General features: G+C 35.0%; 1 protein-coding gene across 1 annotated transcript in view; it reads right to left on the bottom strand.

Moving 5' to 3' along the window:
• Nucleotides 1–16607, bottom strand: part of LOC131156677 (uncharacterized) — a 95572-nt gene extending 78965 nt beyond the window's left edge. The window contains exons 1-2 of the mRNA XM_058110541.1: nt 16174–16607; nt 15863–16036 (exon numbers count right to left, since the gene is read on the bottom strand). Of these exons, the coding sequence (XP_057966524.1) occupies nt 15863–16036; nt 16174–16228 (229 nt within the window). The 5' untranslated portion in view covers nt 16229–16607. The remainder of the gene's footprint in view (nt 1–15862; nt 16037–16173) is intronic.
• Nucleotides 16608–17643: the final 1036 nt, after the last annotated feature.

Below are 17643 nucleotides of genomic sequence, written 5' to 3' on the forward strand. Positions count from 1 at the left end.
TTTAGAAATGGTTAACAAACATAAAATATAAGTTTTAAGACTAATATATTACAAATTAAATACATCTATGTTTTGTATGAGGTGGAAAAGTTGTAAAATAGTATGTGAATCAAACATGTTTGTAAGATAATGTACGTTAAACATATTCAGTTAATGCAAATGAAATTCATAAATCATTTAAATATTATTTATTATACAAATATTGATAATTTAGACATGAATGGTTAAATAAAATATTACTATAAGTTTATTTTTTCATATAATTTCAAAAGCACTTGTGATAACCTTTTGTTTCAATAAAATAAATTCAAAGAGAAATTTCACTTCACTCTCGAGATTTTGATAAATTTCGACAAATTTCGCTCAAATTTCGAGGTTTCGATAAATTTCGGATGATTCGTTGAGATTTCGACAAAAATTATGCAAGACAGAAATCAACTGTCATTTCGATTTCGAAGGTGACAGAAATTTCGACAGTTTCGTGGAAATTTAAGACCATGGTTGGATCCAACTCCTATCACATATGCGCTTGATGACAATCAAAATGGTATGCAAAATTACATTCAGAAAAATGAAGATGAAAGGGACCAAGAAGTTGCGGATAAATGCTCCAAAACACATAAGATTGTTGATGATCAACCAAAAGAAGTTGTTGAGAAATCTACAGTTCCACTTAGGCTATTAGAGAACAAACACCCTCTACTCAATACTCACCTAATGAGTATGTACTACTGACTAATGAGAACCTGAATATTTCCAAGAGGCTATAGAAAGTGAATAGAAAAAGGAGAGGTAGCAGCTATGAAAGATGAATGAAATCTTTGTTCGAAAATCATACTTTTGAGCTAGTCAAGTTGCCAAGAGAACTTTGAAAATCAGTGGGTTAATAGTGATGCATGAAGAGAATACTTCACATCCACAATTCAAAGCCAACTACATGTCAAGGGCATCAGCCAAAAGGAAGGGATTGACTTAGAGGAAATATTCTCACTAGTTGTGAAAATGTCATCAATCCGAGATGTTCTGGATTTGGCAGCTAGACTAGATTTAGAGGTCAAGCAAATGGATGTGAAAACTGTTTTCCTCCATAGAGATTTGAAGAAGAGCTTGTATGGATTGAAACAAGCTCTCAAGAAATGGTATAAGAAGTTTGAGTATGTTATGACTAAACAAGGCTACAAGAAAATCTCTAATTACAGTGTCTTTCTGTAGAAATTCTCTGACGTCGATTTCATCATTTTATTGCTCAATGTTGACAATATGCTTATTGTTGGTCATAATTCTTCTAGGATTATGAAGTAAGAGCTTGGCAAGTCTTTTGCGATGAAAGATTTAGGACTAACAAAGCAAAATTCTAGGCATAAACATCTCAAAACAGACAGAATAAGAAGTTGTGGCTATCTCAAAAGAGGTACATTGAGAAGGTACTTCAGCGGTTTCGTATGGATAAAGCCAAAGCGGTGAGTGCTCCTCTTGCTACACACTAGATTTTTAAAACAATCTCCTTCAGGTGAAGAAGAAGAAAGACATGCAAGGAGTTCCTTTTGCATCAGTAGTAGGTAGTCTAATGTATACAATGGCTAGGCCTAGACCTGATGTAGCTCATGCAATTAGTATAGTAAGCAAATTTCTTTATAATCCAGGAAGAGAGCATTGGAATGCAGTGAAATGGATTATGAGATGTCTTCGTGGCACTTTTAGTTTGCAACTTTGTTTTGGAAGTGAAGAACCTATTCTTGATGGTTATATAGATAGAGATATGGCTGGGGATATTGACACAAGGAGGTCTATTTCGTGGTATTTGATAACTTTTGCAAGAGAGTTGTGGCTTGGCAATCTAGGTCGAAAAAAATGTACTACAGAAGCTGAATTTATTGTAGCAATCAAAGCATGCAAAAGAGTTGCTTTGGAGGAAGAAATTTGTATATGAACTTGGGCTTACACAAAAACAAAGTATTATTTTGTGATAGCCAGAATACTATTCACCTTGCCAAGAATACAACCTTCCATGGTAGGTTGAAGCAAATTGATGTAAGATATCAAGGGACACATGATGTATTGGATTCCAAGTTGCTTGAATTTGAGAAAATTCACACCAATGATAATGGTGCAGACATGTTGACAAAATTCCTACCTAGAGGAAAGTTTAAGTCTAGTCGTTTGTTTGCCGATTTGGCAAGTGCCTCCACCTAGTCAGGAAGGGGGAGAAGAGTTGGATTTTTTAGTTCCCTTCTACGTGGAGAAAAACCCAGAACTTCTCTTATTCTTTTTAAGGATTTTTACTTATGGACAAAGACAATAATTTAAGCAACGCTATCTGCCCAAGAATGCAAAAAAAAAAAAAACACACACACACACACACACAACCAAACGAAGAATACAGAATTTTAACGTAGAAAAACACCCCTCAATGTAAACAGTAAACCACTGGACTAATGGTAAAACCACTAGACCAAAGGTCCATCAAATGAGCTCCACTATCGCCAATTTTAGTTTTACAATCACCAATTTACGGCACTCAAAAGCAAGTGCACAAAATACTACTTCAATATATATAAAGTTTAATGAAACAACGAGTGTAAACAAGGTGGGAGAAATATCACCAAAAAAACCGAGCCTGCTGTTCGGCCACAAAACCCATAGCTATAGAACTCCAATCACCAATTCTACCATTCAAATTGAGGAACCACAAGTTGGGAACGTCCAGCTAAAATTTCAGCTCAATCTAATAGTGGATCACTTCAGATTGATCGTTTGAATGGCGCTGCAAAAGAGGGTAAGAAAAATGCATTTTTCTCTCCCAAACCTCTCCTCTTCTACAGTTCTACCAACAGCAGCTGAAAATCCTAAGACGCTTATGAGATATATATCTAGTGATCCAAAGTGGACCCAAATTGTGGGTGTTGTCCACAAGAAAGTATTTTTTTTTTTTTAATAAGAAACAAGTTTTGAGCTATTCTCCACTTAAGAAGGGAACCCAAAAAACTAACACAAATCATAGCATAAAATTGTGTAGAGTTTCTACTAAATCCACAAAAATCCAAAGCAAATCCCCAATATCCATGCTCCCAAACACTACATTTGAGTAGTTGGAGCATATTTAGATTCATCCACGCGAAAACATGGAATAAACTAAAGTAATAAGATTACAAAAAACTTGTTTTCATTCATTACAACATTAGGCTAAAGTTGAGGCAAACAATTAGGAGAAACTAGTAGGATATAGAAGACTATTTTAACCCCATCAATTTGAACTATATTTTTGAAAAAGATGATCCTTTGAGTCCATGGCTAAAGAGGAGAAACACCATTATCCAACAATCAGGATAATACGATGGTTAGATGAAGAAGCTGGTGGTACTTCAGAAGTAGGTGATGAGCCACCAATAAATGTGCAAGATTCAATCCAATTCTGAACATACACAGATGATAATATGGGTTTGAGGCCAATGAACAATGATGGTGCTGCTGCTGCTGCTGCTGGTGAAAGTGCCAAGTATGATTATGAGTAAGGCCAAATCAGAGGCTATGGGTATCATAGGGACATCATTGGTAGCAGACACAAAACATTCTAGTCATTATGGATTACAAGATGGGCCAGAAAATTGTGATTTGGATATTCTTCCTCAGTACCAATCTTCACAACCTTGGAGCAGGAGTGCTACTAGTAGTGGTCCTAGTGGGAATTATGGAGCACTACCTACAGGAAGTCATCACCGCTAAGATCATCAATGCTAAAGATTTATGTCATGTGGTTCTTAATTTTGGAGACCTTGGATTAAATGATTCATCACAATCATAGATCTCATGATAGCAATTACTAGCTAGTGTATTCACCTCCACCACCAAATAATTATCATGATTCACATCTTGCATATTCTTATAGACCTTATCCTAGCGGGTCTATTGTGTGATCTTTAGCTCTTCTAACCACTACCCAGAACCAACCCTAACTACAACCTACAGATATGGATATGGTCAAAGAGGAGATTATACACCTATTTTTTTAGTTGGATTCTCACTGCCGGTCCGTGGCAAGAACAAAAACAATGTGCACATGGGTTATTTAGTTATGCATTTCCATAGGAGTGAGGAGATTGTTGGCCTAACAAGGCTTAGAATCTTATTTTGATGATAACAAATCAAGGGTACTTAACATGTTTGGTTAAGTTAAGTTTCACGGCTCAAATGATTTCATAAAGACCAAGATCAAGTGTTTTGAAGAGATTGAATGACGATTATGCTTAAAGACATGAGTATTGATGAAGCTAAAGAAAGAGCTCAAGATAGACACAAAGAATGAAAGCAAATGCATGAAGACTTAGCGCTTAGAGAGTTATAGTCTTTAAGAAGTCTCATGTAAATACTTCACGATTTTAATATAAATGTTCAAAGCTCTTAAGAACTATATTTGACTTAGAGACTTGTTTTTTAAAACCATGGAAAATATCTTTAAAGTCTCACTTAAGCTTTTCAAGTTTTAAAAGACAAGAGTTTTGGAAACAAAATTTTGAAAGCATATAAGTTGCAAGACAGGACAGGTGACTGATGAATCCTCATCAGACGACTGACATTCTTATGCTGATAAATTTGAGCAAACAGAACCGAGACAGGTGACTGACCACTAAGGCCTAGGCGACTGACTCAACACTGTGTTTCAAATTACTCTGAACTTAAAAGGCTCAGGCAACTGACCCTCAGGTCACATTCGACTGAAGTTCGTATTTTAACTTTTAAAACAGCGAGGGAAAGTTTCCAAAATTGATTTATTGACTCCCAAACTTTGAGAAAACTAGGGAAACACTGCAAGTAACTTGGGGAATACGTTCATATACTTTTCAACTCTATAAATACTTGTTGTTTTCACAAAATACATACAACAATCAACAACAATCAAAGCACAAATAAGCTACAAATTCAAAGCTCTCTTGCAGAAATTTTTCTGAAGAAATTGCTGTGCTTGTACTGATACAACTCACGGTTTCTGATTGTTTTCTACTGAGATTTTCAAATCAAATCAGAACCCCGGTGATATTCATTTGAACTTTACTCTTTTATATTGATTATTGCTGAAGTATATTGATTTTCACTTGTACAAATCTGCTCTAACAGAGAGTTTTTACTTGTATGAACAAAAATTGTTTCTTGTTTCTATTTTTGACGATTTAGGGATATTGGATCATTGCCTAGCAAGAAGGGGTATTCTTGTTAGAGAGGGATCTCCACCTCATACAAAGAGAGGTTGTAACTTTGCCCGGTAAAAAGTTGGAAAGGAAAATTCTCACAGCGGTTGCTTGGGGCAAGGACGTAGACTGCTGGCCGCACCTTGTAAAAAATTTGGTCTTCAACTCTTCTTCCCTAATCTCTTTATTTTGTTGCAAGTATATAACCCGCACGTATGATTATTAAGCACTTGCTGCATATTGGAAGTTGCTGAAATACTAAGTGTGGTTCATATTTGAAATCAGCACACTATCTTGTTGGTTGTTGGTTGATTTAACAAGTTCAAAATTGAATACTGATTTTCAATATCACAAGCTGAAGTTAATTTTGCTAAATCCATTATTCTATTGAAGGAAAGTTGCAGGGCTTTATAAAATTAATCTTTTTGAAAATATTTTTGATATTATCACTATTCATTGTTGAAGGATAAATTCTGATTTTGAATATAAAAAGTTCTGAGATTTTTTAATCAATCTTATATTGGTACTTAGAATTTACCAGCTGATCTTTAAAATCATTCATTCATATAAGAGATTGAATTTGGATTGAAATCTTACATTGTCATACTAAGAATTGTAGGCTATACTTGTGTGGTCGCTAATCGATATTATTGTGAGTGTGTGATTGCTAAAAAACAATTTGCTGGTGTTAATACTTAACTAAGGAATTTATAAACCAAAGTTACAAAAAAAAATTATAAACCCAATTCACCCCCCCTCTTGGAAGTATACCTAAATTCTCAGAGATAATTCCTAATCTCAAACCGAAGTTGACAATAGAGATGGAGACTATGAACAACCACCACATCGTTCTTTGTTGGTGAATTTATAATTGTATTGTAAAATTGTCATGGTACTATGAATTTCATGTATATAAATTGTATATAGACTCATTTCATGTCTATAATTAATTGTTGTCACTTTCAAATATACTTATAATTTTTTTAGTCATTAATGTGGCAACAACAACAACAAAACCAAACCTTAAGTCCCACTAGGTGGGATTGGCTACACGAATCTTTTTTCGCAAATTTATGCGATCATGGACAATTTCTTCAATAAATTCAGGGTTGTTAAATCCTTACTTTCTCATTCCAAGTTATTTTAGGTCTATCCCTATCCTTTCTATTACCCCTTGTTGTTACCCCTTGTTGTTTTTATCCCACATTGGTAGAATACTTCCACATTAGTATAAAAGGTTGTTTTGAATTTTTTATATTATTTGTCCCACATTGGAGAGAAGTATTTTTTAGACTTGAGGTTGAAGCTATATAAAGAGCTCAACTCTTCATTTGTAAAACACACCTCAAAGTTGTACTTTGTCAAGAAGTAGTGGATTGATCATCGGTGCCTGAGGACGTAGGTAATTCTATACCGAACCTCGTAAATTTCTTGTCTTGTTCTTTTTATTGCTTTATTATTAGTTTCTACATTATTTTAATTTCTTATATATTCAATAGCAATAGTTGTAGTATTAGTGTTTGGCACAAGTGGGGTGCCCGACACAACAATTGGTATCAGAGCTAGGTTGAATTGTGTTGATACGAAGGTGTTCCTCTGTTAGGATCCTTGATTCCACGTTTGATGCCTAAGAAAGACCTTGTCTAAGCGAGTGCTCAGAGACCATTGCGGCTCAATCGCTCCCTAGAGGTCGGCTTGGTCAAAGTGGAATTTCATAGGATAAAACAGAGTAGACACAGTTGGTACGTACTATTCATCCTAGGCCTTTTGCTTTATTGGTTGCTATTAAATATATAGAAGATGGCAGAAACTAGTGCAGCAGTAGAAGAAACTCTGTCCACACGAACTCTAACCCCTTCAGCTTCGACATCATCATTGAAGACGATAGCTAATGCTCAGTTAGAGGTGGAGAAATTTGATGGTACCAATAATTTTGGTATGTGGCAATGTGAGGTGATGGACATCTTGTATCAACAAGAACTAGATATTGCTTTGGATGATAAACCGGGAGATATGGGTGACAGAGATTGGGAAAAGATCAATCGTCAAGCATGTGGTACGATTCGTCTGTGTCTCGCCAAAAATCAAAAATATTGTGTTATGAGGGAGACATCTGCAAAGAAATTGTGGAAGACATTGGAAGATACATTTATGGCCAAGAGTCTGGAAAATCGGCTCTATTTGAAAAAGAAATTGTTTCGCTTCCAGTATCAACCAGGTATTTCGAATAATGACCACATAAATGCTTTCAATAAAATTTTGGCCGATTTGTTAAATTTGGATGAAAAGGTGAAAGATGAGGATAAAGCCATATTGTTACTGAATTCTCTCCCTGATGAGTATGAACATTTGACCACCACTTTATTGTATGGGAAAGATAAAGTTACTTATGATGTTGTTTGTACTGCATTGATTAGTACTAAATGCAGAAAGAAGGATCAAAGGGTCCATAAGGAAACAGCAGAAGCACTAACAATAAGAGGACGTTCTCAGAGTCGTATGCCTGGAAGGAAGAGTAAATCTCATGGAAGGAGCAAATCTCGTGGGAGACCTGCTAAAGATGAATGCGCCTTTTGTCGTGAGAGAGGGCATTGGAAGAAAGATTGCCCTAAATTACAGCAGAAGAATAAGGACAAAGCACATTCTAATGCCCAATATAGCCAATGATGATGGAAGTGAGTCAGATTTTTCTCTTGTTGGAACATCTTCGTCACATTATTTTGGTGAGTGGATTTTGGATTCTGGTTGTTCCTATCACATGTGTCCCAATAGGGAATGGTTTTTTAATTTTGAAAAATTAGATGGTGGGGTTATTTTTAGGGGAAATGATAATACTTGTAAAACAACTGGAATAGGATCAATACAGTTGAAATGTCAAGATGGAACTATTAAGACTTTGACTGATGTTAGGTATGTTCCAAGTTTAAAGAAGAATCTGATTTCATTGGGTGCCTTAGAATCTAAAGGGTTCACTATCACTTTGAAAGATGGAACCTTAAAGATTAAATCAGGTGCGCTGATGGTGATGAAAGGAATAAGAAAAAATAACTTGTATTATTTACAAGGTAGTACAGTTATTGGCTCAGCAACTGTTGTTTCTGAGAAAGATGCAAGTTCAGATACAACCAAGTTATGGCATATGCGGTTAGCACATGCAGGAGAAAAATCTTTGCAAGAATTAACTAAGCGAGGTTTGTTAAAAGGTGCAAAGGTGTGCAAACTTGAATTTTGTGAGCATTGCATTCTGGGAAAACAAACTAGAGTGAAATTTGGCACAGCAATCCACCAGACTGAAGGTATTTTAGACTACATCCATACAGATGTATGGGGGCCCACAAAAACGGCTTCGTTGGGTGGTATGCATTATTTTGTTACTTTTGTTGATGATTTTTCCAGAAGAGTTTGGGTGTATTCTATGAAGCATAAAAATGAAGTGTATGATATTTTCCTTAAGTGGAAAAAATTAGTTGAAAATCAAACTAGCAAAAAGATTAAACGGCTCAGATCAGATAATGGTGGTGAATACACGAGTGACCCATTTATGAAGGTATGTCAGGATGAAGGTATTGCTCGACACTTCACAGTTCGAAATACACCACAGCAGAATGGGGTGGCAAAGCGCATGAATCGGACTTTGCTGGAGAAAGTTCGATGTATGTTGTCTAATGCTGGGTTAGACAAAAGGTTTTGGGCTGAAGCTGTTAGGTATGCATGTCATCTCATCAATCGTCTACCATCATCTGCAATAGAAGGAAAAACACCTTACGAGGTATGGTCTGGAAAGCCTGCTAGTGATTATGATTCTTTACATGTATTTGGTACTATGGCTTATTATCATGTTAAAGAATCTAAGTTGGATCTAAGAGCCAAGAAAGCAATATTCTTGGGGATAAGCGCAGGAGTCAAAGGATACCGTCTTTGGTGTCTAGAGACGAAAAAAATGATTTTAAGTAGAGATGTAACTTTTAATGAACTTGCGATGATGAAGAAAACAATACGCAAGGAGTCACGAGTTGAAGAGAAGACCAGTGGTACTCAACAACAGGTGGAGGTTGAGACAATTTTGGGAAACCCAGTGAGAAATGAGACTACACAAGGTAACTCTCCAGTTACGGTGGGGAATAGTGTACAAGAAGAGGAGATTTCAATTCGAGAATCTTCACAGCAACAAGAATCAATTGTTTCTCAAAGGCCAAGACGAGAAATACGAAAACCTGCTCGGTATACTGATATGGTGGCCTATGCACTTCCAGTTGTGGATGATAATGTTCCTTACACTTTCAAAGAAGCAATGAGGAACTCTAAATCAGACAAGTAGAAAAAAGCAATGGATGAAGAAATGCAGTCTCTTCATCAGAATCAGACTTGGGAGCTAGCCCAGTTGCCCAAGGGTAAGAAAGCAATTGGTTGTAAATGGGTTTATGTAAAGAAAGAAGGATTTCCAGATGCAAATAATGTTCGCTTCAAAGCTAGATTGGTAGCTAAGGGCTACGCACAGAAGGAAGCCATTGATTATAATGAGGTATTTTCTCCAGTTATTAAACATTCTTCCATTCGAATTTTGTTAGCTTTGGTAGCACAATTTGATCTTGAACTAGTTCAACTCGATGTAAAAACTGTATTTTTACATGGTGATTTGAAAGAGGAAATCTATATGACTCGGCCAGATGGATTTCAGGTTGTTGGAAAAGAAAATTGGGTATGTAAACTGGGTAAATCGTTGTATGGTTTAAAACAGTCTCCAAGACAGTGGTACAAACGATTTCATCAGTTTATGATAGGTCAGAAGTACATCAGAAATAAACATGATCATTGTGTTCATTTTCGCAAACTACAAAATGGATCTTTTATATATTTACTCTTGTATGTTGATGATATGTTGACAGCTTCAAAGAATAGGGAAGAAATCAACAAGTTGAAAAGTCAGTTAAATCAAGAGTTTGAGATGAAAGATCTTGGTGAAGCAAAGAAGATACTTGGCATGGAGATTCGCAAAGACAGAATGAGAGGAAGAGTTAGTTTGTCTCAGAAACAGTATTTGAAGAAGGTAGTAGAGAGTTTTGGCATGTTTAAGCAATCAAAACCAGTAAGCACTCCTCTTGCTCCTCATTTCAAACTTAGTGCTGCTTTATCTCCTAAATCAAATGAGGAACGTAAGTATATGTCACAGGTTCCTTATGCAAGTGTTGTTGGTAGTCTGATGTATGCAATGGTTTGTACTAGACCTGATATTTCACAAGCTGTTAGTATGGTGAGCAGGTATATGCATGATCCGGGTAAAGGACATTGGCAAGCTGTAAAATGGATTTTGAGATATATTATGAATACGATTGATATTGGTATAGTATTTGAGAAAAATAATACTATTGATCAACGTGTTGTTGGATATGTGGATTCAGATTTTGCAGGTGATTTGGATAAACGTCGATCAACTACTGGATATATTTTTACATTTGCTAATGGTCCAGTGAGTTGGAGGTGTACCTTACAGTCTACCATTGCCTTGTCTACAACAGAAGCAGAGTATATGGCAGCTTCAGAGGCTATTAAGGAAGCTATTTGGTTGCAGGGTTTACTTGAAAATTTGGGAGTTGTTCAGAAGCACATGGTTGTATTCTGTGATAGCCAGAGTGCTATTCACTTGGCAAAGAACCAAGTCTACCATGCACAAACGAAGCACATCGACGTTTGGTTTTTATGCGGGATATTATTGATGGAGGCAAGATACTTCTTCAGAAGATTGCTACAACTGAAAATCCCGCAGATATGTTGACCAAGATTGTGACAACAATCAAGTTCAAACATTGTTTGGACTTGATCAATATCCTGCAAATCTGAGTATTTTTGGAAGGCGCCGATGATGTGGAACTCAAGAAAATGTTGGTGACTGAAAAATTTGTTGAATTTATCGTCAAGGTGGAGATTTGTTGTTTTTATCCCACATTGGTAGAATACTTCCACATTAGTATAAAAGGTTGTTTTGAATTTTTTATATTATTTGTCCCACATTGGAGAGAAGTGTTTTTTAGACTTGAGGTTGAAGCTATATAAAGAGCTCAACTCTTCATTTGTAAAACACACCTCAAAGTTGTACTTTGTCAAGAAGTAGTGGATCGATCATCGGCGCCCAAGGACGTAGGTAATTCTATACCGAACCTCGTAAATTTCTTGTCTTGTTCTTTTTATTGCTTTATTATTAGTTTCTGCATTACTTTAATTTCTTATATATTCAATAGCAATAGTTTTAGTATTGGTGTTTGGCACAAGTGGGGTGCCCGACACAACACCCCTCACAGTAATTAACTCACTTTTCCTTACTGGTGCACTATGTGGCCTACGTTGCAAATATCCAAACCATCTAAGTCGTCCCTCCCTTATATTATCTTCTACAAGAGCTACCCCTAACTTACTAGGAATACGTTTATTTTTTAATTTATCTTTCAATGTTATACTGCTCATCCATCCAAGCATTCTCATCTTAGCAACTTTTACTTTTTGAATATGTTGTTTCTTAGTCGCCCAACATTCTCATCCATATAGCATAGTTGGTCTTAAAGCAAAGTTGGTATTCTATGATCACAAAGCACACTTGAAGCACTTCTCCATTTTACCCAACTTGCTTTAACTCTAGGCATTACATCCTCTTCAATTTCTCCTTCAGCTTACATTATAGATCCAAGGTATCGAAATCCACAAGTGTTATTTATTTTTTCATCATCAAGTTCAATTTTGTCTTCCAATATTCCTCCTACTATTACTAAAATTAAATTTCATAGATTCTGTCTTATTTTTACTTATCCTAAAGCCTCTAAATTCTAAAGTTTCTCTCCATAATTCTAAATTAGCCTTTACTCCACCCCTAGTTTCATCAATCAATACAATATCATCTACGAATAATGTACACCATGGAACCTCGCTTTGGATACTCCTAGCCAAGTGATTTATCACTAAAGTAAAAAGATAAGGATTCAAAGCAGAACCTTGATGTACACCAATTGTGATTGGAAATTCTCTAGTCTCTCCTCCTATAGTAGCACTAGCCATTACTCCATCGTACACATCCTTAATGACATCACTATACCTACTGCATATACCCTTTTTTCTTAAACCCATCATAAAACTTCCCTAGGTACCCGATCATACGTTTTCTCTAAGTCAATAAATATCATATGCAAACCCCCCTTCTTTTCCTAAACATTTCCACTAATCTTCTAAAAAGATATATAGCTTCTATAGTAGATCTCCCAGACAAAACCAAATTGATTTTCTTAACACCTTCATTTCTAACCTTAATTTTGTCCAACTACCTGTTCCCACAGTTTTAACGTATGACTCAGAAGTTTAATTCCATGATAGTTATTACAATTTTGAATATCTCCTTCTGGAATTTTTTTGCTTTTATAATTGTTAAATAAATTAATTAACCATATAATTCCGTCAGATAGTTATTACAATTTTGAATATCTCCTTTAGTTTTGCATATAGATATTAAAGTGTTTTTCCTCCATTCATCTGGCATTTTTTTTGCTTTTATAATGTTAAATAAATTATTTAACCATATAATTCCATTATCACCTAAGCGTTTCCAAACTTCAATTGGGATGTTATTCAATCCTATAACTTTTTTATTTTTCATCTTTTTTAATGCAAACTTAGCTTCGTTAACTAACCTTGCAAGTAAACCTAATATTTTTTGTTTTTTCCTCATTTGTTAATTCTAAGTTTAATCCTTCCATTTGGTTTTCATTAAATAGCTTACTAAAGTAACTTCGCCATCTTTCTTTTATATTTTCTTCCTCAACCAAAACAATATCAACCTCACTTCTTATACATTTTACATTACCTAAGTCCTTCCACTTTCTTTCTCTAACTCTAGCAAGTTTAGATATATCTCTTTCCCCTTCTTTTTTATCTAATCTATCATACAAATTATTAAAAGATCTATGTTTAGCTTCACTAACGACCTTTTTTGCATCTTTTCTCACCTCTTTATACTTTTCAAAGTAGTCCACATTTCTACATTTTTGCCATGTTTTATACCAAATTCTTTTTGTCTTTACGATTTTTTGGACGTCTTGATCCAACCACCAACTTTCTTTACTCTTCGAGAATCTTCCTGTAGATTCACCTAAAATCCCTTTTGCTATCTTTTTCATAGAGTTGGCTATCCTACACCAATGAGCATTTGTATCTATACCATTCTCTAAAGTCCAATCACCATCTTTGATCATTTTATCTTTAAATTTTATTATATTTTCTCCCTTTAGGTTCCACCACCTAGTTCTCTTATACTAGTTTATTTTATCCTCTCTCTTCCATTTTTTAATACATATATCTAACACTAAAATTCTATGTTGTATGGCTAAGCTTTCGCCTGGGATAACTTTACAATCTTTACATGATAAACGATCTACCCTCCTAGTTAAAAAATATATTGACTTCTATTTTATCCACTTTTAAAGGTTATTAAGTGTTCTTCTCTCTTCTTAAAGTAAGTATTCATTGTAATAAAATCATATAACACAGCGAAGTCTTTGATCATCTCCCCAAACTCGTTTTTGTCTCCATATCCATATCCTCCATGCTTTCATAACCTCTATCATCCCTTCCAACATGGTCATTCATATTTGCTCCCAAAATTGTCTCTTAAGATTTTCTGCTAAGCCCACTTGAGGAGCATAAGCACCAATGATATTTATTATCTATTGGCCTAAGACCATCTTGATTTTTATAATTCTATCCCCTACTCTATTTGCATTTACAACTTTATCTTTTAAATTTTCGCCTACAATAATTCCTACCCATTCTTATGTTTTTTTTTCTTTTCCAGTGTACCAAATTTTAAATTCTGATTTATCAATTTCTCTTGTTTTCTCCCTCACCCACTTAGTTTCTTAAAGGCAAATTATATTAAGTTTTCTTTTAATCATTGTATCCATAATTTCCATGCTTTTACCCATAAGTGTCGCTATATTTCAAGTTACTAATCTAATCCTGATCTCCTAAACTAACTTCTTTACCCGCTCACATTGAAAATGATACGGGAACCCTCACATATTTGACACCATACCCGGGCGTTAACACGGCACATAGCTTTGAGGCGACGACCTAGTCACCCTTGTCTACTTTTCGTTACACCGGGATAGTATAAGTGCAACGCATCACTCGTAGGGGACGCCCCAACGAATTCGGTAATTTATATCATAGTGATCTAACAAATTTTACGATGGCTGTCAACTACCTAACGCAACCCTCTTCCTTAACCTAGCCTTAGGACCGGCTATGCATGAAAAGATTAGGACATTAAATGCATCACAGGCAGAATTTTAGTCATTAATCTAGCGAAAAGTAAAATATATAGATATGACTTTCTCTAAACAGAACAATAAATTTAATATAAAAATCAGGTTGCCTATTAAAGAGTGTTTTAGGTTGAATAAAACCAGTCAAATTCATTAAAATTCACATTTTAGAAACCTCCATGCTTACTATTGAATTTAGGAATGGTTGTGGCCTCTGCAACTGCTTCCTGCTAGGAGATTTAAAACCATGATTGACACACTGTTTTGAAAATGATTTCCTTTCCCCGCAATGTTATATCTCCTCTACACCACTTGACTCCACGAACAATTATCAATGATCTTTATGCTACCTTCAAAATAAGCACTGGGAAGAAGAGATCCAACCATTGTACTAAACTTTTTCCACAAAACGATGCCAATCGTCACCTTTAGACCCTCCATGAACAAAATCAAAAAATCCCTTACTTTTCAAACCATGCCCTGTTCCAAAGACTTTCATACCCCTGCTAGTCTGCTACACTAACCACCATCCAATATTTCATACTACCAGCCCAAAAGTTTCGAAAGCACCAATCCAAACTACTTGAACAAATTAAAAATAATAATATTTTAGTCCTTCAATCAAATAAAATTAAAAGCAATCTTTTAAAGTACTATAGAATTGTTATTATAATACTAAAAAGCAATCTTTTAAAGGACAATAATTAAATAAAATAATTATAATAATTTATATTTTTATTATACTATCTTTTATAAGTATTCTTTTATACTTTTATTACTTTAAGCACATGTTTTAATTGTTATTCGATTCAAGGACGAAAATCAGAATTAGTTCAATTATGCTTTAAATGTATTTTTGTTTTCAAAATATCAACCAACCACATTGCTAGTTTTCAATTTTAAATTTTAAATTTTTATTTCTGATTTTTCTATTTCTTAAAATTTTTACAGTGATACAAAACTGTCAGTTTTCAATTTTTACACCGAAATACCCAAAACAGAAGGTGAAAACTGCCGAATAAACAAACAGAAGCATTGTCATAATCTGCTAGTACTCAACTAAAATATTTTTTAAAAAAATTGAAAACAAAACAATACCATACACCGCTTGCAAACCATGAACCGAAAAGGAGAGGAAAGTAGTTGAAGGATCCAGTCAAAGAAATATTTAGAAGAATAAACTCATGAATAATACAAATTCCCAACCCAACAATCTCTCTCGTACAAAATTTAGAACTAAAAGATTATAAACAAAATTCATAAATGCTATTTCAAACGGTACAATATTCTATTTTCAGAATTCCTCATCAGTGGGACAAACGAGAACATTACCAGTAGACAAAACCAAATGCACATACTTGACAACGATCGACTTACTTGTGTTCGTGACATCGCATTTCACAAATATAGCTGATGGAAAATCCAACTCCGGATGAAATTTGGCGTTCTCTTTTTGCACAAGCGCTGCAACTTTCTTTCCCTTGACTTCCGACAAATCCACCACCGTCACGAACGTTCCCTTCTGACCCAGAGCCAAACAGAGAGCTTCGCCTGCACAAAATCCCCTGTCATGTGTAAATCTATTCTAATTTCTAACATAACAAAGTAAATAACCAACGAGCACTCTCGCACGCAATCGAACACGAACAAAATTGGAAGAAATCGAACTCAAAAAAAGTGAAAATTACCAATTCCAGAGGCGCCGCCGGTGACGAAGGCCGATAAACCTGGTTTGAGCTCCATTTCCGTTCTCAGGAGTCAGGAGGTGCACGGTCGAAGATGTGAATAGGAGATTGAGATTTTAGACACAGTGAGACTGGGATGATCTCCGTTGCTTCCAACAATTTCTCATACTGCTCTCTGTCAACTGTCCGCTTCGACTTGCTCAAGTTTCGTTTGTGTCGATTTTCAGTTTTCGGGTAGGGCTCCCGCGCGTGTTCGTTAATCGCGGGATCGCGAATATTCTCAGTAAGCCCCGCCGGTTAGGGGCGGGACGGAGAGTGGTTCACGCTCGCTGCTGGAGAGCGTGGGCGTTCGTCTCTACAATTAACTGGACACAGTTGTCCAAGCCTCGTTTTGGCAACAAATTATTCGGTAGAACACATGTTAGTGTGAGGTACAAATATGGCAAAAGTTAGAAGCAAATCTTAATTTTAATTCCTTCGCCTAATAAATTTTTTTTTTTTATTTAAAAAGTAAATACATTTTTTTACATTTTATTTATTTAAACTTGTATACTTTTAAAACAAAAATAATATTGAAAATTAAAAACAAAATTTGAGTTTAAGATAATGACATAATCTTCTTTACTTGAAGAAAAGTAAAAAAAAAAATTAAATTACCTAATAAAATAGATATAAATTAAAAAAAATATTTAGCAAAAAAAATATAAAATTAACATATAAATAGATTATAAAATTTTTTTTTCAACTCTTTACAATGTGTATTATGGTTTCTCCGATGAATTATCAAAAAATGAGTCAATTAGTGGACTATTATATTTTCAACCATTGGTTTTAATGTCACCTAAGTGGGTCCAAAAGGTTTGTCTAGGGGGTGGCAAAATGGGTCAAAAATCGGTGGCCGACCCATGATCCATCCATTTAAATAAGGATTGATTTTTGCATAAGATGATCCGTTTATAAACGGGTCAACTCAAACCCGACCTGTTTAATAAATGAGTTAGGTGGCTTTGGGTTGGGTACCCACTAGGTGACCCGTTTAATTTGATATATATTATATTAAAAAATATTAATTAAAGATATGTACCATTTTCTACAGTTTATGTTTTTTTATTAAGATATTAATAAATAAAATAAAATAGTATTATTTTTTTTTTTAAATATGTTTGTCACGCTCTAAACCCGGAAATGGGACCTAGGGGTGAATTAGTAACCTAACATGTCCATGTATCGTACAAATAACAACAATACAGCATAATGAATAAAGGTCCGACCTCGTGGGGCTACCAGGCACCCTATAATCATCCATACACAAATCATATACACAGCGAAAAAGGTCATTCTATACATGTATTGTACCATACCGGAGTCTATACCAAAACAAAATGGAGTCCAGGCTCCATACATACAAAACGTACATCCGGGTGCCAACATACCCCAACACGGCAACCCGCGAAACAAAAGTCCTAGAACTTA

This window comes from Malania oleifera, chromosome 5 (genome assembly GCF_029873635.1).
Source record: "Malania oleifera isolate guangnan ecotype guangnan chromosome 5, ASM2987363v1, whole genome shotgun sequence".
Taxonomy (NCBI): Eukaryota; Viridiplantae; Streptophyta; class Magnoliopsida; order Santalales; family Ximeniaceae; genus Malania; species Malania oleifera.